Here is a 23594-nt window from a genome sequence, read left to right as displayed (position 1 = left end):
CGCGGCTGCGCGTGCGCGGACCGGCGGCGAGCGGCAGCCATGGCGGCCAGCGCCAAGTCCTTCCTGGCCGACGCGGGCTATGGCGAGCAGGAGCTGGACGCCAACTCCGCCCTCATGGAGCTGGACAAGGGTGGGCCCGCGCGGGCTCGGCATTGTCGCCGCCCCGGGCAGCGGGGCTGGGGCGGGGGCTCCGCTTGGCAGCGCTTTGTGCAGGGCGGGGGGCGGAGGAAGGAGCCGGGGCTGTGCGGTGATTCCTGCTGTCTCCTCTAGGCCTCAGGTCCGGCAAGCTCGGGGAGCAGTGCGAAGCCGTCGTTCGTTTTCCGAGGCTCTTCCAGAAATACCCGTTCCCCATCCTCATCAACTCGGCGTTCCTGAAGCTAGCCGATGTTTTCAGAGTGGGGTGAGTACTGCCCGCTCGAGCCTGCTCCGTGGGAACGCACTGTGCCTTGGAGTGTGGCTGCGCTGGGATCTGGCATGGCCTGCTTGCCTGCCAGCACCGTTCTGGTACCCAGTCTGTTGCGGCTGTGCTTGATTGGAACTTGTTTTCCCCTTCTTTAGTGGGCTTGAGTGGCTGTGAGTGATGACACAGTACCTTTCCATCTGTCCTGATTTGAGGATTCTCTCTCTGACTGGGTTAAGTTCACTGGTGTAAGTTTTGCTCCATAAGCACATTCAAATCATAACTCATAAATGGATGGATGATCACATGTGCCAATTTTAATCTAACAAAGCTCACAAAGTATAGCTTTTCCAAGTGCCTGGTGTCTGAGTGATGTACATAATGTAATCAAAACTCCTTCTTAAAAGCTTACAAAGGTGTATTCTGATGCTGCGGAATCTTCACTCTTGCCTTCAGGAAGGAAAATAAATTTGCTCAGCACTTGACAGTGGTAATTAAGACTTCTCTGTCTTAGTCTTGAATGTGTTTTTCCAGCAGATCTGGATCCCTGTGTGTGCACAAAACAGGCATCCTTACACCCCTCCTCACTGGTGTCAGCAAGTTCATTGCCCTGGAACTAGGCTTTAATTTGACACTACCTGAAGTAGAAAATAAAGCAATAGTATATTAATAGTCTCTGTTTTACTCTATCAGTCTACGCAAATGTTTCTAAAGCATTGATATCTCCTTGTTTTAATTTGCTCCAAAAGTTGTAGTTAAATAATTTTAGTATTTAAAGTACTTGAATTTTTGTTTCAAAATAGCCTGACAAAGAAACTTATATGTTTTCTAACAGGAACAACTTCCTGAGGCTGTGTGTGCTGAAAGTTACTCAGCAGAGTGAGAAGCACTTAGAGAAGATCCTAAATGTGGATGAATTTGTCAAGAGAGTTTTCTCAGTAATCCATAGCAATGATCCGGTTGCTCGGGCTATCACACTGCGGTATGTATGGCATGAGTGATCTGACTTACTTCAAATCTGGTGAATGATTCTGATTTACTTCAAACCTGTAGGTCTATCAATGTGCCTGTCTGGAATAACAAGACCAAATGCAAGGCATTGCATCTGGGCCACAGCAATCCCTGGTGTCAGTCCAGACTGGGGATGAACAGACCAAGAGCAGCCCTGCCCAGAAGGACTTAGGGGTGCTGGTGGATGAAAAGCTGGACATGACCCAGCAATGTTCACTGGCAGCCCAGACAGCCAAATGTGTTTTGGGCTACATCAGAAAGAGCCTGGGCAGCCAAAGACCAAGGAAGGGGATTCTGCCTCTCTGCTCCCCTCTGCTGAGACCCCTCCTGCAGTGCTGTGTCCAGCTCTGGGGCCTCCAGCACAGGAAGGACATGAACCTGTTGGAGGGAGTCCAGAGGAGGCAACCAAGGTGGTTAAAGGGATGGAGCACCTCTCCTGTGAGGAAATGCTGAGAGAATTGGGATTGTTCAGCCTGGAGAAGAGAAGACTTTGGGGTGACCTAATTGTGGCCTTCCAGTACCTGAAGGGAGCCTACAAGAACGATGGAGAGCCTTTAGTGATAGGACAAGGGGAAAAATGGCTTCAAACTGAAAGAAAGTAGGTTTAGATAAGATACTGAGAAAAAAATCTTTATTTTGAGGGTGGTGAGGCACTGGAACAGGTTGCCCAGAGAAGTTGGAGGCATTCATGGATGCTTCATCCATGAAACTGTTCAAAGCCAGGTTGGATGGGGCTTTCAGCAACCTGGTCAAGTGGAAGATGTCCCTGCCTATGTCAAGGAGTTTGGAACTAGATGGTCTTTAAGGTCCCTTCCAACCCAGGCCGTTCTGTGAATTTGTGAGTTAAATAAAGGAGGCTTTTTATACATTGCTCATAGAGTTAAAAGCAGAAACATCTGTCTTTCAAAGGCATGAATGATAAGGATTGGTAATAACAAGGACAAGGTAGTAACCACTTGTGATGGTAAGAATTTTGTGAATAAGTAGAACAAGGTTATTAACCATTTATGATGGTAAGAATTTTGTGGATGGTCCCAGGCAAAACATAATTTGCAGTGTTGAAATTTTATGTACACCAGAGAAGAAAACTGAATCTGTTGTATGCATAACCCAGACAGGAGCTATATGTGATATATCTCATCTTGCTAGGATACTTTTAGACCAAGTGAAAGTGCTTCCTTTTGTGTCAAAATAGTTTTTGTTAACTTGCAACCAAAACTTACATGAACCTTGTTATGCTTGCACTATGCTCTTCATTCTGCCTTGTCCTAGCTAGAACTGCTAGATGATCTCTGATCAATAACTTCTAAGGAAATGCTGTTATATTACTGATTGCTTTGAACTTCTGGGAATCAAATGGGAAAACAAAATTAATCTGTCTTTCATGTCATTGTCCTGCTGGTTTGGTGACTGTGTCTCTAATACTATCCAACATGATCCTCTTAACTGCATCTTCCAGCCCCTGTGCAGGTGAATTCAAATGTGAAGAGAGCACTTTCTTTCTTTATATTCTTTTTGTGCCTCCATCTGGAACTGTTACTGCTGGGAGATGGGGAATCATTAACAGAGCTTTGATTGATGAGGTCAAGTGTCCATTTCTTTTTTCTTTCAGTATTTCATTTGAGGTTATGCTTTCATGCCCTGGTGTCTCAGAAATCTGTAAATACAATATGTCTGCATGGTTTTTTGTAGTTCCTCTTCAGTGCTCTAATATAAGATTGCAGTTGTTGACTGGCATTGAGGGTTATCTTCACAGGCTGCTACAAGTCCCAGGAATCCTCTCAGTTTGCATAAGTACTTTAATTACTGAATTCACAGGATGCATCAAATAAAATGTTAAAGTAGCTGTCGGTTCAGCAGTTTCAGTTTAAAATCTTTTGTTGATTTATTTTTTGGGCCTCCTTGAATAGTGTCAATAAGGAAGAGCATGTTGAAAGAAGGAGCTGCTTAAACAAAACTTTGTCTGTGGAATTTTATTGCTAGATAACTGTAAATATTTGCACAGAACTCTAGCTAAAATTACCATCAATATAAATCCTACATTTATTATTCTTTTAATTGGATTGTGCTAAATATGCCTGTAAGCTCTCTTTGAAATATTTTTAGCAAAGTATAGGTTGATTTGCTGCTTTTTTAGCAGTTATACAAAAAGTGTTGCACTTTTTTCATTAATTACCTTATCTTACATCAGTGAAAGATGTTGGAAATAAATCATGCTATATGCTCTTAATTTTAAAAGAATTTTTGTTAGGTTTCTCACTGTGCCAATTTCAAGCTAAAAGGTATCAAAATGTAATTAAATTGTATCAAACCGCTGACACAACCCACACAACAAAATCTGTTACATTTAATTAGATGCTTAATTTTAGTAATTGCTTGTTTCTGTAATAGTCATGAAAGAGCACATATTTATATAAACATAGCCTTTTAACCAGTATTTTTTACATTTTATTTGGTTTCATTATTTCTTCACGATCACTGTTCTTCCTGATTCTGCTGTGATTTATTTCTGTAGGATGTTGGGCAGCATGGCAACTATCATTCCAGAAAGGAAGAATGCACATCACAGTATTCGCCAGAGTTTGGATTCCCATGATAATGTGGAAGTTGAAGCTGCAATATTTGCTGCTGCCAACTTTTCTGCGCAGTCTAAGTAAGAACTGTTTTTTTTTTTACTTTTTCACATTACAGAGAATGGAAGCTCCATTAACACTGGCATTCACAAACCTTACTATTTTCTGTTGTGCTGTCCTTTATAGAAAACAATTATGTGCAATAATGATGTAAGGAAATCTGAATACAAGTTCAGCAGATTTTTCTTTCCGTAAAATGGAAAGCTCTCAATCATGATTAAATCTGCTATTCTAGTTCTCAATCTCATAGAATTATTTTACAGAAATTACATTAGCAAAATGTAGTGCTGCTTGTTAGTTTTTGAATGCCTTCATTTTCTCATTTGGTCATGCCTGTGTGCAGGGGTTCTGAAAAGACTTAGGTTTTGGCAGGTACTCTTTTGTGTAACTTTTAATTGTGTTTGGTAGTTCAGTCAAATTTTTTTTTTTCAGTTTTTAATTACTTAATTTTTTGTTTTTCACTTCACCTGGTACTTTCTTTTCTCTGCAGGGATTTTGCTGTTGGAATATGTAATAAAATCAGCGAGATGATTCAAGGTACATGTGTATGTTGAATGATAAAGAGGAAAAACTTTAATTTCTCTGAAAATTCTTCATTATTCATATTTACATATTAGATATCAGAATGCTGTTGCACTTAGATTATTCCAGTTTTTAAATTAGCTGACCAATAGTCTGTCTGGTTATCTTAAATCCTCCTAAAATTTAAGTTTTCAAAGCAAATAAAAGCCCATCTGTAGTGTGATGGATAAACTTGCATAGACTCTCATAGGTTGTTTCAGATAAGTTAATTTGCGTATTACCAGCAGTGAAGCAAGAAGCAGCTTTCTCAAACAACCATGGAAGTGCTTGATAGTGCTGTCATTTCACACCTAGCTAGAACATGAGTTATTTGAAGCCACTGCAGGTGTTTGCACAATCTCCTTTCAGCAGTGGTAGCAAGCCAGATGTATTCTGTGCCTCAGAGCTGCCAAAAAAAAGCCAGCCCAAGGACTAACTGGCTGTGTTTCTCCCCTTATTGAGGTTTGGCCACACCTGTGGACTTGAAGCTGAAGTTGATCCCTATTCTGCAGCACATGCACCACGATGCCAGCCTGGCCTCCAGCTCCCGGCAGCTGCTGCAGCAGCTGGTGACATCCTACCCCTCCACCAAGATGGTCATTGTCACCCTGCACACCTTTACTCTGCTTGCTGCTTCTTCTCTGGTTGACATTCCCAAGCAGGTAACTCTTCCTAAGGCATGTCTTCCTCTTGAAGTACAGAGTACATTTTAAAAGCACTCAGATCCTGCCTGCTGATCAAAATAAACAGTGATGGCTGTGCTGGGTTGCTTGCTCCTGTGTGCTGTCGAAGAAGAATACCCTGAAAACTGCTGCTGCTGTCATATATTTGCCTTTTCTGGTTCCGTTTTCAGGTGACTGTATCAAACACATTACACCTTTTTTACAGTTCATAACAGGTCTTTTTCTAAATCAAGGATTCAAATCAACAATGAGCTTCAAATCAACATGGATAGATCAGCATGCAGGAAAATAAACACCCTGACTTTTTCTGAAAGAGCTTCAACTTGCCTGTGGAAACCAGGCTTTACTTAGCACTTCTGTATATTGTTGTGGGTTGTGGGTGTCCCTTTTGCCTTTCTTTCATGCAAGCACATGAATATTTAATGCATTTAAAGTGTATTTCTTGGAGAGTTTTGAGGAATCTCAATTGCTTCCTTAAATTCAGGACTACAAGTAATGGAAAAGCAGTGATGGAAAAATACAGTGCTTTTTATGCTCTGATAATGAGCTTTGTGGATGTGATTTATAGAGCAGCTCTGAACACAGTGACACTTGAGACTCATCCAGCTAATCTTTCTTTGTAAAGGAGTCACAAAAATCTATTTGCTTTCTTTCAGCCCTGTACAGCTGTGCAAGGCTGGTGTCTGTGGTTGTTAGATAATGGCATTGATCTGTCTGAAACTCTGCTGTGGATCATTTCTGTATTTCAGATGATACTTCTGATGGTACTGAACCTAAGTCTACTGAAGCAACATTAGAACACTTAATGTGCTGCTTTTATATTTTTTTTTATGGCAGCAAACATGGAGATTTAGGCTATATTTCTGCAGCACAGCAACTAATACTGCATAAAACTGATGGTAGCCAGGGTAGGGATGAAGACTAAAAACCATGGCTGGCGTGTTCTTACTTTTTCAAGTTAGTTTTGTCTCAGTGTGCTCAACATTTCTTCCTGAGTGCTTTTGAAAATAATTTCTTCTAGTAGCATCACTCTTAAGCACTGAATTTATTTTCTTGCAGATTCAACTTTTGTTGCAGTACTTGAAAAGTGACCCCAGGAAGGCCGTAAAGAGACTTGCGATCCAGGATTTGAAGTTGTTGGCCAACAAGACACCACATACATGGAGCAGAGAAAATATTCAGGTCTATATGTTTTTTTTTAAGCTAAAGTTTATTATGAAACTTCCCAAGGAGTTGTAGAATTCTTTCCAGAGGAACAATTTGGGAGGTAAAGAAAGGAATAGCATGCATCTCTATACTCTTAAGTTATGTTACTCTGCCAGCAGACTAGCCAAGCATTAATGAGCAGCTCATAGAATCTTCAGTTGGATAAGCTGACATTTAGGGATTAAAGTTGAAGCATTATTACTGAGAGAAGGCATATACCAAGTAGGAGGCTTTTGTACTGTGAGGAAGTAACTTTTCCATCTGACAAACCCATTTCAGGTAACAGATATGAGAGCTGAATGTTTAACACTGATCTTACCACAATGAGTACACACCAATGTTCTAGTGCAAAATGGAGCCTTTGGGATTTGTCAAAACATGTCATCCAGCAAGGGGTACTTGAAAAGACAAATGGAATTTTGATTGCATTTCTTAGAATTAATGGGATTTTTGCAATAGTAGCCTTGTGACTTCTGTTGTGTCAATGAGAAGGTGTTTAAAGTGCACCTGTGCTATTTGGGGAAACTTGTGTTATATTGTAGATACTACTGCTGCCTTCTTTCAATCACAGTTGCATATGAATTTTTTTTCCTTCCTGTTTTTCTTGTAGAAATGACTATGGAAAATAACTTCAGTTTAGATTAATGGGAAAGTAAATATTTCAAGAACTTAATGGCAGAGGATTACAGCTCTTTTTTCCTGGGTCTTTTTTCCCTTGCTTTTGTTACTCTTGGAAGCTACTTGGATTATGTCCTGTTGGAGCATTAAGGCAGCTGGGAGGAAAAACTGTGCAGGTGTTTGTTAACAATCGTGTGAGAAATAAAGCAGGTTCTGCTTTGTCCCCAGGTCATGCAGATGATGGTTTGGAGTGTGCAGAGGTTTTTGCTTTAGTAAACTGCTTTATTCTTCATAATGGATTAACTCCATAAATTTATTTCCTTTCAAGAATTTTAAGGAATTATGGATTTATGGATTTTTTGAGAAGAAAATGCTACTCCATCCCACATTTCATTAGTAGTTATCTCAGTACAAATGAGAGACATTTATAATGTGACTTTCATTGTCATGTAGTGTTTTGCAGTAAAGTGGGTGTCCTGGTAGTTGAAATGCATAGGGGAAAGTTCCACTGATGTCAGAACTTAACCAGTGACTAGGTGAAAACAAAACTACTTGTCTGAAGCTTGCTACTCCTTGCTGAATGGCATGCAGAAATAATCAGAGTTTTTCTGACTCCTGAAATAACAAGTTGACATTTTGAGTTGGGAAGTTGTTCTCCCAATAATTGGGAGGTAATATAAACAAAATACTATGTTACACAACAGAGACTGGAAGAAACCCTCCTTTTCCCATGGCAAGGCCTGCCTCTTGTACCTTTTTACCAATAAACATTAAAATGCTAAGCATTTTAGGTCTGTCTTGTGTAGGTCAGTTGGGAAGTTTGGTTTTTGCACTGTGGAGGCTTCACTGATTTCTAGACATCAACTTCAGAAGCTGTTGCTGCCTAGAGCAGTCCATCCTGCTAATTCCTCAGTGCTCCTGGCAGCTTTCACAATTGCTGTTTCAGATACACCCTGAGAGCTGATCTGGTAGCACTGGAGTAAAGCATCAGTGTCTTGAGAGGCAGATTTCTGCCCCAATCATTAGATCTTCCTCTGTCTGTTGATGCCATTCTATTCAGTGGATTAGCAAAATATGAACTGGTACAAATCACAGATATGTTTAGAATTTAACTATTCCACAATACATATTCCTTTTAAGAACACTGTGGGGTTTTTTTATGTTCTGTGGATCTAATTGTATTGTTTTTCTTTATTGCATTACTGGCTCTTTGTCACTCAGTTTTGGCACACTCTAAAGCAGAATATACTTATATTTTCTATTTATGTCTCATATTACTGTCCCTCCTGTTGACTAAAAAGGCATCCAAAACCAGTGAGTGACTAAATTGTGGGCAATGTTGGCATAAGGAATTGAGAACAATGTGCATTTTAAGAGTTATTCAAACCTAAATGTGATAAGGCCTGTGATAAGATCTGGCAAAATGCACAAAAGTAAGACATGATTTCTGCTACAAATGAGTTAAAACATAAAACACACTTTAATTTATGTATCAAGAACCTTAAACTCCTGTTAGACACGAGTGCTGCTAAAGGAAATGACACTTGAAAACCTTGCTCTTTAGAGATTTATATTCATATAGAACCTTGCAGATTGTTACAATGCAAAATAATCAGTATGCGTGAAACTGTCTTAAAATGTTTTATAGTGTTGGATCAATGAGACCAGATAATATGTTTGCCACTGATTTTTAATTAATGAATGACTTATAATTGATGTTTCTTAGCATATAGGACCCACTGTCACTTTTCTGCAAGCCACATGTTCAGTCTCTAAACCAGATGACTGAGGATTTGGCTTTTGATTTTAGTACAGTATTTACTGTGGGAAAATATTTATTCTTAAAACTTCTCAGAGAAGTGCAACTAAATTCTTCATACAGATAGCTCGTGCTACTTGTTACCTCTGTGTTTTTTCCTGCTGATTTTTAGGCACTCTGTGAATCTGCTCTTAACACTCCTTATGACAGCTTGAAAATGGGCATGTTATCTGTTCTTTCCACGTTATCAGGGACCATTGCCATTAAACAGTACTTCAGCAGTGCTCCAGGTAAGAAAACTGGATTAGATGGTCATCTTTGGCATTTTAATAACTTGGTTTTCTGCTGCTGGTCTATTTCATCTAAACACTTTGTAGCATTTTCTAAAACTGTTTTTGAACTTGACAACACTGAGAGTCAGACTGTGTTCATCATATGTAAACTTAAAATGGGACACTGTATAGTCATGAATAATGATGGTTTTGTTCTGTGGGTACTTTGGTATCTGAAAAGGGGTTTTGCCTTTGGGTCTTCAAGTTTTCTTCATTTTGTGAAGGAGCATATTGCCTCTCAAATGGCTGACCTGCATTCTGCTTAAAACCATGGATTTGCATAATTTTTGAGTGGTGGGGAGGCTTCATGGTGTAAGAGTGGACTGGCATGTTACTCTGCCACCCATGTGGGCTTTTGACCTACAGCAGTACCAGATGCACCTTTCTGCTTTGTGACAGTAGTCTGGAGAAATTGTAGGAAAAGAGTAGACATTTAAAGGTGATTCAAGGTATCTTGTTCTCAATATTATGATCACACTATTTTCTTTTTTCTTCTTGAAAGCCAGACTGCCCAAATGAGTGTTATAAACTCAAATACATGAGCTGCAGAAATGGAAAAAAAAAAAGTACATCCTCTTCAGTCATTCTGGCATGACTTAATAATTAATAGACTCACCAGCTTTTTTTAACCAGACATAATATTTCTTAAGGCAATATTTCTCTGAGTCCTGAAACATCAACCTTTAGGTCCAAATGTTCTTTCTCATGTGTCTGACTTGTGTTGTGCTCAAGAATGTGAGAGTCTCTGGGTTTGTCTGAAGAGAGAAAAATATTTTCATCCTATTTTTTAAATATAAGAAAAAACCCTAAATCAATATCATGGTTTTGCAGAAATGTACTTAAAGATCTGTGGTATATTTATAGACTGTACAGTTTTATGTTCTATTTGCCTTGCTTTTTTTTAGGAGCAGCAGCTACAACTGCAAGGTCATTTGATTTGGTAAAACTAGCACAGGAGTGCTGTTACCATAATAACCGTGGCATTGCAGCTCACGGAGTGAGGATTCTGACCAATATTTCAGCTTCTTGCCAGGAAAAAGGTAAGGGAAAGCAAGGGCAGTGAACTGGCTCTGTTTACAGTCAGGCTTATGCACTTACCATGGATTAGCTCGTCCTGTCCGTGAACCTGGCTGTAAACCTGTCTGATCCCTCATGCTGGCTGGGGAGAATGGGGACTGCAGTCTAGTAGGAAATACTCTGTATGGTCTTAGGAATGTTTGAGAAGGTTCCATCTTTGTCTCTTTTAGAGAAAATTACTGTCCACAATAGAACTCATGCTAGATGAATACTTGTTTTACCTTTGCTGTAAGACTAGTTAATTGTTGGTCAACCTTTGAAAGCCCTTTGTACAGAGCCTGTTGCAAAATAATAATAGGGCATTTAGAAGTCTTAGTCCCAAGATTTATGCATGCTTTTCAAGTGTCAGAGGGGCAGCTGAATAGTTACCCGAAAGGTGGAATGGCAGAATTGTTTCTCATCAAAGTAAGGCAAAGCAGAAGTGTTGGGAAGATTCTTAATTGACAAGACTGCAGCAGCAGTGCAAGCATTACACCAACTATGGTCAGAGAACAGAACAGAGAATAAACTAACTTTCTCTTTTTGTAGATCTTCTGCCTTTGGAGCAAGATGCAGTTTTTGGCTTAGAGGCTCTTCTTGTTCTCTGTAGTCAAGATGACAGCCCAGGAGCTCAGGCAACCTTAAAGGTGACTTTACTGTTGTCTTCCCCTTCACAGATGTAAGTTATAATAACAGCTTGTATAACAGAGGCTGGTGTACACCAGATCCTTTCTGGTGGAAGCATTACAGGCTGGAGGGAAAAGAGTATTTTTCTGGTTTGTCCATAATCAGAGTTCAGAGCAGTAGAGAAAGTGAGCATAGCTATAGTACAACTCCTCTCAGCTCTAGGGTAAGAGGATTGCTGCAGGTGGCAGGGAGCATTCCTCTTAGAGGAACAGCTCTAATAAAGCATGAACATTGGATGGAGGTGTCCCTGGAGGACAATGAGAACCCTGGAGACAACTTGCTTTTTGGAGATGGAGATGCAATGTACATTATCACAACATTTTTATAAATAATTATTCTTATTTTTCTACTTTAGAAACCATCAGTAATTTTTCTAGTTATTTACCTTAAGGCTGGTGGTGTGAAAGACTATTAATGTTTCTTGAATTTGTGATGTGTTTTAGTGCTGGTAGCTCAGGGACAAAAACTTGGGCTCTTGGAGAAATCTCAACTTCTGTAGAGTACATAGTTCTGAAAATACCAGCTGTGTGTTTCTGCAGACCTGATTGCAGCTAAGTAATTGTGCCTGGCTTTTTTGGGTTTGAGGACATTGTGTTGATGGTACCTGTGGACTGTGTGAGTTGCAGATCACGCTGACCTGCATGGTGAAGCTGGTGAAGTGCCGCCCTCACCTGAGCCAGTCCGTGGTGGAATCCCTGCTGGCACAGCTGCACAGTGCCCAGGACAATGCCAGGATCCTCATGTGCCACTGCCTGGCAGCCATTGCCATGCAGCTGCCTGTCCTGGCAGATGGGATGCTAGGAGACCTAATGGACCTCTATAAATTAATTGGACAATCTGCTACAGATAAAAAGCAGGAACTCTTGGTAAGACCTCCCTTGATGGATTAAGTCTGTATAAACAATTGGATTTTAAAAGGCAGCTAAGACATTTGTTATGTGTCCAGGTTGATGTGCCAGTCTGTAGCTACTATTTTCAATTTTGTTTTAACTTCTGACTCCTTGAAGCTGTAGTATGCAGTGTATTCCATTAGATTTTCCAGCAGATGGCACTGCTTAGGCAAACTGGCTATTGAAATTATTGGGGTATTTCTAAAGTAGTGTTTAAAGGCCAAATGGCAGCTAGCTCCATTTATATAGGGTGCTCTGTGGCAAATGACTTAATATACTGCAAGAGAGATAAATGCTTTCATCATCTACTTCGAAAATAATTTGAATTTTAAAAAAGAAATTACAAGCTTTCTACTAATTTACTTGGAGCATTTTAAATATTTCAGCTAAAAGGCAGAGTTGAGATTCTTTGAATGAAAGTTACTTGTATCTACAAGAAATACCTGGATTGATGTAACTGTTTAAAATATATATGACTGAGAAGTTTTGCAGTTAAAATATATCTATATATATGTAATCCTCTATGTAGTTTTGAGCCCCAAAATAAAACAGAAATGGTTTTTTTTTCCTTTTCTTTAGTTACTGAAATATAACTTTCTTTCTCATTCTTCCACTCTCTGCTAGGTTTCTCTTGCCACAGTGATCTTTGTTTCCAGTCAGAAAGCTTTGTCCACAGAAATCAAAACTGTTATCAAGCAGCAGCTTGAGAATGCCTCCAATGGATGGACAGCCTACAGGATAGCCAGGCAGGCTTCCAGGATGGTAAGTGAAAATACTTGGAGAAGAATGGTTTGCTGTATTTGAAGGAATGCCAGGGCCTTCTTTGAATGGGATAAGGGAATAAGGAAAATCGTAGGACTTGGGGGAAAGAAGTGAATTGGAGAAAAAAAAAAAAAAAACTTTCCCTCATAATTCCCTGGAATGCAGACTCCGATATATGTAATTTGGGACATTCATCCCAACAAAATGGTTTTTTCACTTGTCCTGTATTTGAGAAGGAAGTAAGTGATATCCTGGCACTTTCTTGAGCACATACCTAATCTGTATTGTCTGACTGCTCTTCAGAATGTGAAGGTCATCTTGATGTATGGTTCTCTTTCTTCAGTGTGAAGAAAGGAAGAAAAATACACTGTTCCCCTTTTCCCTTAGGTAAATTCACAGTTGGGTTAGAATTACACAGAAACCCTAGTATGAGATGCTGAGGTAAATTTCCATTTTTTTTTTTTTCTCATCTTATTGAATTATCTTGTGTAAATAAATACTATACTTTTTTATGGGCTGGTATTTCTATAAAGTAAGCACTTGTGCTTTTATTTATTATTAGCATTGCCACATCAGATAATAGGAAAAAGTTTCACTACTTCTGTTTTTAAGCTGGGAGTAGCTCTGGAGATGTTCCTGCGTTCTTATTTGTGTAAGTTTTGTAGAGATCCCCAGCCTTCTTTCACATCCCCTTTCAGAAACCTTCTTGTCATTACAGGGCAACCATGACATGGCCAGGGAACTGTACCAGAGCCTGCTGACCCAAGTGGCTTCAGAGCACTTCTACTTCTGGCTGAACAGCCTGAAGGAGTTCTCCCATGCAGAGCAGTGCCTGACAGGCCTGCAGGAGGACAACTACAGCTCCGCGCTCTCCTGCGTCGCCGAAGCCCTGAAGTCCTACCACAAAGGAATCGCGTCGCTGACGGTCAGCACACGTCTCCAGTGGTGATGTTTCTGCAGCACAGCTCTTTGGGTTCTGTTCTTAACTCTCTGAAAAGTTCTTAGATATCTCTAGCCTCTGCCAGACTCTGTTTGGTTCTCCTCTGCAGGCATCTCAGTTGTAACACACTGCATCTTGAGAGAAAAGATCCTGTAACTTGGCCAAGTGTGATTAGCTAGATTGCTCTTTTTGTTTTTCCTTCTCCCTCCATCCCTCATTTCCTGCCTTGATCAGATCAAATGAAATATGACAGATCTTGTTTAATTAAAGTTACAATACTTATAGTTTTCCGCTCCTTGCTTTGGGTGAATAAAAGCTGTTGTAATCAAGCCTGGGAATTGACCTAAATTGGCTGCTCTCTTCTTGAAATATAGAGAAGGATTCAATTGTCATCCTCCCTCTTGCTGAGTTGCCTTCCATTTGACAATATGATCTCCTTGATCTCATGGAATCCTAAAAGCAATCTAGTAAGAAGAGGAAAGACAATTCAGTTTCATAAATCCAACTGGTACCTGCTTTTATGCAAAGACCCATCATTCCTGAAGTGTTTCTTTAACTGTTGGCTGAGTGAATCAGGCTTCTAATTCAACACTTCCAGATTTCTCTAACATCAAGAGGACATTGAGAGGGGGACCTCATCTAATTAGATGTTAATATTTAATACAGGCAGGAAAATAACATACTTAAATAGATCATACTGTGATCCAGTAATTTAATTACCCCTTCCATGGAGGTTGGGGCTTTTTTTCTGTTGAAGGATTCCTGTCTTCATCTCTTCTTTTGTCTTCAGTTCCTGTTGCACATAGTGCTTTTCTGGGCACAGTGCCCTCCTTATGGATGGTTGTGGTCCAGAGGAGTGAGTACAGGTTTTGTAGGTTAGAGGGGAGGAAGTTGGGTTTTTACTGCTGGTTGTTGCTGACTTGCTGCATCACTCTGGACAATTTCCCAGCCGTGCTTGAGTGTATCAGCTCTAAAAGGAGCCACTCACTGCTTGTCTATAGAACTCAGCCTCTTCAAGGGGAACAAAGTGCCATAAAATGCATATGACATGCTGCAGCCTTGCTGCTGAAGGCTTTTGCTCTCTTTTCTCTGACTTGAGCTTTCTTGCTGCTGCTGTTTCAGTGCAGAGCGTGATTCAGCACTGCTGGTACCAGAGACCAGTGGTGCATGTGACGAGTCTTGTGTAGCTGCTTCAGTCTGTAGCTGGAAAACACAGTGTCAGTAAATCTCTTGCAGATGTTCAGCCAGCCCAGTTTAGCAATGATAAAACATTCAGACAGCGCCTTGTTGGAAAATTTCTCAATTCCTCCTCGATAAACATAAAACTCAGTCTTGCACTGCAGAGTGTTCTTTCATTGGAGTTAGTGCCCTTGAGGGAAGGAAGTCCCTCTGCTTTATGGATAAGAGGTTCTCCCTGTGGGAGAACAGGGACTTGTCAGGGAGCATGCTGACCACAGTCCCCATCTGTCTTGCTGTGTGCTTGGCTGTAGAGTTAGCAAAGGTTTTGCATGGGTCCTGCTCTTTCTAGCACAGATCCTGTGTCTCATTGGAAACACTGGGTTTATTTTTCACTGCTGGTAATCTAAAGAAGATAGAAAACTTGAACAAAGCAGCTGGTTAAGTAGCACCAGTTCCAAATATGTTGAGAGCAAGTGGTGGTGTTTGAAGAACTTGTCTGAGCCAAAGAAATACTTCTGTCGCTTTCAGAAAGAATTGTAACTCCCTTACTGCCCATGGCAGATAAGGTAAATTGCAGTATTAATGAGACAAGCTTGTATTTCCATTTACAAGATTCAAGTCCAATTTGTGCTATAAAAATGTCTGGATTTTCTGATATGAGTACTTTACTCTTTAAAAGCATGTAGTCTCTGTAGAGCAATTACAGTGCCATGTAGCCCTCTTCCACTGAAGGTTTTCTGAAACCATCTTGCAAAATAAACTGAACAATTCCAGTTCAAAAGGGATTTTTTTTGTGCCCTTGGAAAAGGAAAAGCAAAGTGATAGGATAAGAAAGGCTTAATGGTTTAAATATTAAATAGTCTTATTTTTTCAGTTGAAATCTAGTTCAGTAGTTCAAACTGGTTGCAGTGGACTGTTTCCTCACTTTAGTCAGTAGTGGGCCAGTTCTCAGAGGATGTGATGCTTTGTGAGAAACCAGTTTAGCTGTTTTATTGCCAGCAAAGAAATGGTTCTTAGTAAGGTTTTGGGGTAGATTATAACTTTTTGCTTTGAGAAATGACCTGGTAAGGAATAAGAAGCAGTGGGAAGATAGACATGTGTCTAAGTCCCAGTGCATTGTTTTTGGAGAGGGCTTGTTCTTCTCAAAATCCAGCAATTTAAGACAAATAAGTAGTGGATTTTTGTCTTAACTAGTATCAAACCTTGAGTGCTGCAGTTTACCCCCTCCTGGGTGTCCTAAGCTGTCACAGATGCTTCTACAAGTCAGATAAGCTCTTAGGGAACAAAGCTTCATAGAACTGTATTTTCTGAACAATAGCAGCTTGTCTACCCTCATGGAATTCTGTTATTTACTGTTCTTAGTTACCACTAGACTGTGTCTCTTGCCTTCATCAAGTGCAAGTTCAGTGCCTTCATAATGTTCCCATCCATTTCACAGTTCCAAAAAACATCACCCCTTCCTCTTGCTGTGGTAACTTGAGCCAGTTCCTTCTCTTCTGGCTGATGCAGAGAATCACTTTTTCACTCCTTGTGTTTCTTTTTTGCCATCCAATTCAGTGTAGTTTTTCTTATGGTAAAGACTATCTGGTCTAATGTCACTTGAAGCCTAATGGCTTGGCCTTGGAAAAAGAGGATAGATGCCCTAATATTATTTTAACAGCTTAAGTCACATTAGTTACAATGGTGACATGCTTGGAATATGACTTAGTAATTATGTAACTTCTACGTAATTTATATTTAGTATGATTGAAATTGAGCAAACCTGCTAAATGCAATTTTAAAAAAGCAGCTTTTAGAATTGAACTTGAGGGTTCAGTTTTCTGATGAGACTGTCAGTGACACTGCAGTGTAATTTTATCATTTTTGCTTTTGACCTAGTTTGCCAACATTCCTATTACTGTGTTTCAGGCTGCTAGTACACCACTTAATCCTCTGAGCTTTCAGTGTGGATTTGTGAAACTCAGGATTGACCTCCTCCAAGCTTTTTCTCAACTCATTTGTACCTGCAACAGCCTAAAAACAAGCCCACCCCCAGCTATTGCCACAACGATTGCTATGACATCGGGAAATGATCTCCAGAGGTGTGGCCGCATCTCCAACCAGGCATGTGCTCCCCTTCCACTCTTGTGCAGTTATGTTTGTGACTCTGGTATGAATTTTGCTTCTCAGCAAACATATTTGACAAAAGAAATGAAAAGTAGTTGTGAAGTGGGTTTTTTTTGAATTGTGGACTTTGGTTTTCCCCTGTAGCTCTGAAAACACCTGCCTGTAGCAGACAGTGTTTTGAAGCTGAATGTGCACGTGTGTTTTCTCCTCCAGTCATGCACACAGCTTCCAAGGATATGCATGTAGCAAGTCACTTGGTACATTCAAAACTTGCTGCAAGGCTTTTCACACCTTGCTTTGAAACACCTCAGACACTCTGAGTACACTTAAGGAAGAATATATATACCTGGGGGTGATTCTGCAACTCTTTTTGCTGAGAGTTAGCAACTGCCAACTCTCCATTCAGAACACCAAGGACGTTTGCTTCTAAATCCAAGTAGTCTGCAAGAAAGAACCATTGGGTGGTCATTAAAAGAGCAGTTTGCTTTACTAGTAGGGGATAGAGGAGGTTGTTGATGGAGTTTTTTTCTTTTGCTTTGTTTTTAACCCAAGGAGATTTTGTTGGTGCAGGAGATATACCTGTTTAATGCATGGATAAGCATCTGTCACTTTGGCAAACATTATCTGAGTGAAGAAGCAAGAACTTCATAAATTTTTCTCCAATGTGCCACCTTATTCCTTCATTGTTGTATATTACAGTGTTGTGGTTTTCTGGATGTGTGGGGTTTTGTTTTGCTTTGCTTTCTGTTTTTGCCTAGTAACATTGTCTCTGCAGATGAAACACTCAATGGAGGAATTCCGAAACTTGGCTACACGGTATGGAGATCTCTATCAATCATCTTTTGATGCAGACTCAGCAACTCTGAGGAATGTAGAACTGTATCCTTTAAAAATCATAGTGTTTGTCCACTTTCCTTCTCATGTGCACAGCATGAAGAATAAGAATCCTCTTTTCTTTGAAGATGGACACAAAATAATTTTGAAAGTTAATAACATAAAAACCAGCTGCCAATTGTTTAAAACCTAATTGAAAATAAACATTACCATACTATTGTTTAGAATTACTTGATAAACAAGTTATGAGAAAAAAAGTGGAGCAGCTTATAACTTGGTGTTTTCACAGTTCTTGCTTTCTGTTAACTAAATGAGTAGTGACTGTAAGATTACTTCACAGAAGCAAGGAAAAGTTCCACTAAATACACGGCATTTCTTGCTTTAGGTGCCAACTTTGAAACTCTTTTAACTCCTTAGTATTAATATCAGACAACAGCAGAGCTGCCTGTTGATTTCACATGCAATAGAAGCTCTGATTTTGGATCCAGAATCTGCAAGGTAGGTTTGATAGTTAACTGCATACTCCTGTTTTGCTTATTAATAAATCCTTGGAGCTTTAAACCTAGGAATTCAAGGAATGTTCAGAAAGTTTCTCAGTAGACATTGCTAATTATATTCTGAGCAGGCTTGAGGATCTGTTCTACTGTGCTGTACCTGGCAGATTGGGGACTCTTGGGTTCTGCATTTCATACTGATTTTGCTCTTGAGAGCACTATACTGGGAGTTATCTTAAATATAGACTTGAACTTCTAATCTCTCCTTTAGCCACTTATTTTAATTTGTGTTGTTGTGTGTTAGATCCCATACCTGTAAGTGCACCTTAGTTTCCTTCAAAGTGGTGAAAATACATGCACTAAATTAGTTCAAATTTTTAATGTGAAGTCATCACCTCTGGCTCTTTTTCTAACAGTGAACTTAAATCCACTAGAAGACAGCATTGAAGTACTGATGAATCACTGTTTAAAACTCCTAGGCTGAGATTAAATAGAGAATACTGTGGATAAAATCTCTCAGTGATTTTATAGCTGCTAATAAAAGTGAACATCCTAAGTGACTGTGGTATTCATTATGAATTAAGCATTGCTTAGAAGGTGTGTTAGTCAAATTTGTTTGAAGCTGGATGTCTATGAGATGGAATTCTATTCAAAGGAGGAAATTATAAACTTCAAGATTAAATTATAATTCTCACTGGTGTTCTTGCTTTGTCTTGTGAGATTTTCATGACTGTTACAAACACTGCAGGGTTAAAAAAGCCAGGAGAAGTAAGTATGCTGAGTCTGTTAGACCTGGTGAGGGTGGGGACAAAAAGCGGTGAATAAATATGTAAAGTGTTATAGTGGAAAAATAATTTAAATAACAGTAAACAGTTTGAAAGACATTCCTTAATGGATTTCATGTTGTAATGTCTTGTCACATCTGTTTGGTAGTGTGCCTCCTGGTTATGATGAGGAAAGTAAGTTAGACTTAATGAAAAATTTCTTTTTTTCTAGTTTCCAGGAATATAGCTCAAATGGAACAGCTCATGTTGAAAGTGAATATGAAAGACGAATGATGTCTGTATTTAATCGTGTACTAGAAGAAGTGGAATCCCTCAACAGGAAGTATGCTCCTGTGTCTTACTTGGCAAGTAACACTTTTAAATGTATATTGTGTAGCGAAAGGGGCCAAAAGCCCAGAACTTCATATATCTGTGGTTGGCAAGAAACTGGGAAGCATTCTCAGTTAATTAACATTACTGACACAAATGGTCTCTACAAAGACCCACTTGTTTAAAAATACTTCAAGAACCATTTTGCTAAAACATCTGTAACCTTACTGGTCTGATTAAAAATAATCTTTTTAAAATTTCCATCCTAAGAGCACAGCAGATGTTGATAAGGTAGCTACAAGTACTGTCAGGTCTGTGTCTGACCCCTCACCACACTCTCAAGCAAACACTGGAGCATATTCTCCTCACTCATGTTCTTGCTGTGTAGGAATTCTCCCACCCTCCACAGCAGCCTAGCTTTGGTCCCTGGTGGTGAACACTGTGCTCTGTGAGTGTAGCATTTCTCTTACCAGTGCAGGGCATCAGAGAGCACAGTGTGGAGTGTGCTGGTGCAAACAGGGAGCTGATAATGCTCTCCTTTACAAGGCTGGTGCCTTTGGCTCTTGCTGCTCATGAGCATCCTAAAGCTGAAGTGCATGTTAGTGGGAACAAGGTGGTTTGTCATGGTTGGCATCTATTTGCCTGGTTTCTAAATCCTACAGTCCTTACCAATTCCAAATGGAATAGAGGAGTAAATCATGTAAACCACAGCAAAGGTAAACCCTGTGAACTCTGTTGTTGCTGGCTGCACACCAAGGCAACTTGGTGACTCCAGTGGCTCTGCTGGTGTTCATCTGAGCCAGAGGCATGGTGCAGCAGGGAAAGGAAGATTAGACAAGAGGCTTAAGAATTACTGCATTAAGTTGTGATAGATGCCAGTCTTTTTGCTTGGAGGGGAGTTGTTTTTTGAGGGTTTGTGTGTAGGAGTGTTTCAAGCAGATCCTGCTCCGTCAACTCTAACACTGGGACCGGAAAGGTTTGTTTTTAGTCTTTTGCTTGACCTCCTTGTTTTTTTTCCAGAGCAGAATACCTCCTTCAATAGGGGCAGAACATAAACAGAGAGGCTGAATATAGTAATTGTAATCTTAGTGACTATAATTCTATGACTGTATTAATATATTTTTTGACTTAAAATGGAAATTCCTGCTGTTTTAGTACCTCAAGTACATGTCTTTTCCCTGTGTCGTGAATGATATTTTTTCTCAATTGTTTTGGCTCTTGTTTCTTGCAGCATACAGCTTGTCTGTGCAATGCTGTCATTGCCTTGTTGAAGGTGCCCCTTTCATTTCAAAGGTACTTTTTCCAAAAGCTGCAGTCTACAAGTATTAAGGTAAGTACTGCTCAAATATGGCCTCAAATTTCTTTAGAAAGTCTTTACTTCATGAGAAAAGCTCTACTGAAGGCACAGAGCTTAAGGATTTTTAGTGAAGATGCATAACTGCAAGTAGCATTTGGGTTGATCTGTTAGGAGTAACTTGAATAGCATGTATGCATTGTTGTTCAGAGCCACTAGACTGTCACTTAGGCAAGCAGGATTTTCTTTGATTGCAAAGCCTTAAAGGTAAAATGTACATGGAATTTTTGTTGATTCTGAGTCTGCAAAGCTAAATAAATCTAGTCCTGGGAGGGCAGCTTTTATAGATTTGTATTTGGTTTTTTTTCCCTTTTCCTTTAAAAAGCAATGTTCATTATCTTAGAAGAAAATTGTCCTATATATCAGCTCACTGACTAATAATGACTATATATGACTAAGGTCATGGGTGTTTTTTTTGTTTTACTTAAGTGCTCCCTTTTTCTAGGAAAAGTGAAAGTCTTAAGTTTTTAATATTTATACTTAATTTTGCTTCTTTGTTCAGCTTAATATACCTATGGCTGTTCTGTGGAAGATTTTTTTTCCACATCTTTTGAAGAAGTGAAGTAAATGAAGCTGATACAAAGATAATATCTGGTATTGCTGATAATGATTAGTAAATAATATAGTAATGAGTCTCTGATAATGTGTGTGTTTCCATTTGCTGATTTTCCTACTCAGCCTCTCATTGGAATTTGTTCTATAAAAGGTGTCCTGTTTCATCCTTGAAATTTTGTTTGCTTTTCTGGAGGCTTGCAATTACATTTTGATCTGTTTACTTGTGTTCCAGCTTGCTCTATCCCCATCTCCAAGGAACCCAGCAGAGCCTATAGCAGTACAGAACAACCAGCAGCTGGCCCTCAAGGTGGAAGGAGTGGTTCAGCACGGATCTAAACCAGGCCTTTTCCGTAAAATCCAGTCTGTCTGTCTGAATGTCTCTTCAGTGCTGCAGAGCAAATCTGGACAAGACTATAAGGTGTGGATAGAATAGAGCCAAGAGGAGTCTTAAGCTTTTTTTGCTGTGTTTTGCTGTTCTTTTGTTTGTTTCTGGGTAGCAGAATTTCCAGGATGAGATGAATGGGGGTGGTTCTGTAATCCTTTCACTCTTGCCAGTTGACATTCAAGCACTGGCTGAAGCCAAGCATAACTTGTGGAGAGGATCTGGGATTTTTAAGTCTGCAGTATGTTAATACCTTTTTGTAACAGCTCTTCTTCCAAACAAAGAGGCTTTGTGATGTTCAGAACAAGTCATTAGGAATCTTCCTGAGATGAGGAAAACTCAGCCTAGTTATAGATCATATAAAACTCCACAGGGAAAAAAAAAAAACCAAACCAGGAGTAGATTAGTTTCTACCACATAGTCTCCAGAATTTTTTATAGTCATTTTAAGGTTCTTTTATTTTGTTTGTGGAAATTGTGAGGACAAACTGTCCAAATCAAATAGCATCTGAGGAGACACATATTATACTTAGGTCAACAGTTTTATCAAAGGTCACATGCCTGAGGTTTAGGTTCTGCTAATGTGATACTTGGTGAAAGGCCTGTTTTGTGGTCAGGCTTTCGGTTTGTTTTGTTGTTTGGGGTTTTTTGAGGGAGAATAGGAGAAAGTCAATGGTTAGTAAAAGAACAGGACTAGGAAGTGTGTGATGTTTGACTCGCATTACTTTGTGGAACAGTAGAACCTCAGGTGGAAGATGATTTGTTAACTTGTCAAGCTGTCTCAAGTATGGACATGTATTGGCTTAGGAGAATTGGGAACAGATTTTTCCTTTTTTCTCCTCTTTCCTTCAAGTGGAGAGCTGAAAACTTACTTTTGGCAAGTTTATGTAAAATGGTGTTTTAACCTTCCATCTGCATTCTCAGATTCCTCTTGACAACATGACCAATGAAATGGAGCAGAGGGTGGAACCTCACAACGACTACTTCAGCACTCAGTTCCTGCTAAACTTTGTGATCCTTGGCACCCACAACATCACCGTGGAGTCCTCTGTGATAGACTCAAACGGTATTGTCTGGAAAACTGGGCCTAAAACAACTATTTTTGTGAAGTCTCTTGAGGATCCATACTCGCAGCAGGTTCGTCTCCAGCAGCAGCAGGGACAGCCCCCATCGCAGCAGCAGCAGCAGAGGAGCGCGTACTCACGCTTCTGATGGCCACAAGTGACTGTCCTGGGCAACTGGTATTGCAGGTTTTCTTGGACAATTCTTTTTTAAATTTTTTTTGGAAGACTTTTTATTACAACCTTCTGGAAAGCCTCAGATGTCAGTTTGTTGCTTCTTAAATTATCTGGGGTAAATTTGAACTTGATTCAGCAGAGGCAGCTGTTCAGATTTGGAGTTGTGCTCTTACTGTAAGAACTTCTACCTGATTTTTAACTTCTGTTTACAAACCTGTTCCAGCAGGCTCCACAAACTACAGTAGCAGGGGACACTAAGCTTGTTGACTAGTACTTTCCATGCTGTTGTTTTTTGAAGCACATAGGTTCTAATGTCAGGCTTACAGGACATTGGGAAACACTTCACTTTGGCTGGTTATACTGGAATGAGTGTAATACCAAGTGTGTATCTTTTAATGTGAAGGAATTGGCTGGAATATCCAGAGATTCTTTTTCTGACATCTTAATAGCAAATTCTAGTATTTGGCTGGTGTATGTATGTTACTGAAATTCTTCAGCACTACTTAATGCATGCAGCTGGAAGAAAAAAAAATGCAGTTCAATTGTGATACCCAGTCACTGCAGAGGGAAGAGACTGCTTGAGGGGTTGCTGTCTGTGGAGTCTTGCAACAGGCAGAGTTTTACAGGTGGGAATAATCACTGTCTCTCAGATGATACGGAAGATATTACCATGTTGTTTTTAAATTTTTATGGATTTGTATTTCTGAAACCTTTTGTTTTGTTGGGGTTTTGTTATTTGCTCTTTTAAGAGGGAAATTAAAATGAATGACAGCTTGCAAGTTAACGGCTTTGTTCTTTAAAAGGAGTCTGTTGTACCAAAA

At 39.7% G+C, this 23594-nt stretch overlaps 1 protein-coding gene across 2 annotated transcripts; it reads left to right on the top strand.

Annotated features, from left to right (window-relative positions):
- The first annotated feature begins 7 nt into the window (after window positions 1–7).
- Window positions 8–23594, top strand: INTS7 (integrator complex subunit 7). Of its 2 annotated transcripts, XM_085576024.1 has the most exons (21): window positions 8–130; window positions 271–400; window positions 559–648; window positions 1236–1382; window positions 3927–4064; window positions 4535–4581; window positions 5068–5267; window positions 6348–6470; window positions 9044–9161; window positions 10109–10243; window positions 10809–10906; window positions 11573–11812; window positions 12461–12598; window positions 13317–13523; window positions 16626–16820; window positions 17599–17702; window positions 18087–18155; window positions 19148–19280; window positions 20477–20575; window positions 21387–21572; window positions 22460–23594. In XM_085576024.1, exons 3-21 carry the CDS (start codon window positions 581–583, stop codon window positions 22745–22747), a joined length of 2733 nt encoding a protein of 910 aa, XP_085432150.1. In that variant the 5' UTR covers window positions 8–130; window positions 271–400; window positions 559–580; the 3' UTR covers window positions 22748–23594. The 2 variants fall into 2 exon arrangements, with proteins under 2 accessions (XP_085432150.1, XP_021403214.1); XM_021547539.4 differs by lacking the exon at window positions 559–648.

The sequence above is a fragment of the Lonchura striata genome, chromosome 3, assembly GCF_050655825.1.
Source record: "Lonchura striata isolate lonStrDom1 chromosome 3, ASM5065582v1, whole genome shotgun sequence".
Taxonomy (NCBI): domain Eukaryota; kingdom Metazoa; phylum Chordata; class Aves; order Passeriformes; family Estrildidae; genus Lonchura; species Lonchura striata.
The sequence above is the reverse complement of the archived record's forward strand: the minus strand, read 5'-3'. Positions and strand labels throughout refer to the sequence as shown.

Coding starts and splice junctions, on each gene's coding strand:
- INTS7 (XM_021547539.4), top strand. CDS start 40: ATGGCGGCCAGCGCCAAGTCCTTCCTGGCCGACGCGGGCTATGGCGAG. Junction 4,065..4,534: donor AACTTTTCTGCGCAGTCTAA/GTAAGAACTGTT, acceptor TTTTCTCTGCAG/GGATTTTGCTGTTGGAATAT. Junction 20,576..21,386: donor TGCAGTCTACAAGTATTAAG/GTAAGTACTGCT, acceptor CTTGTGTTCCAG/CTTGCTCTATCCCCATCTCC.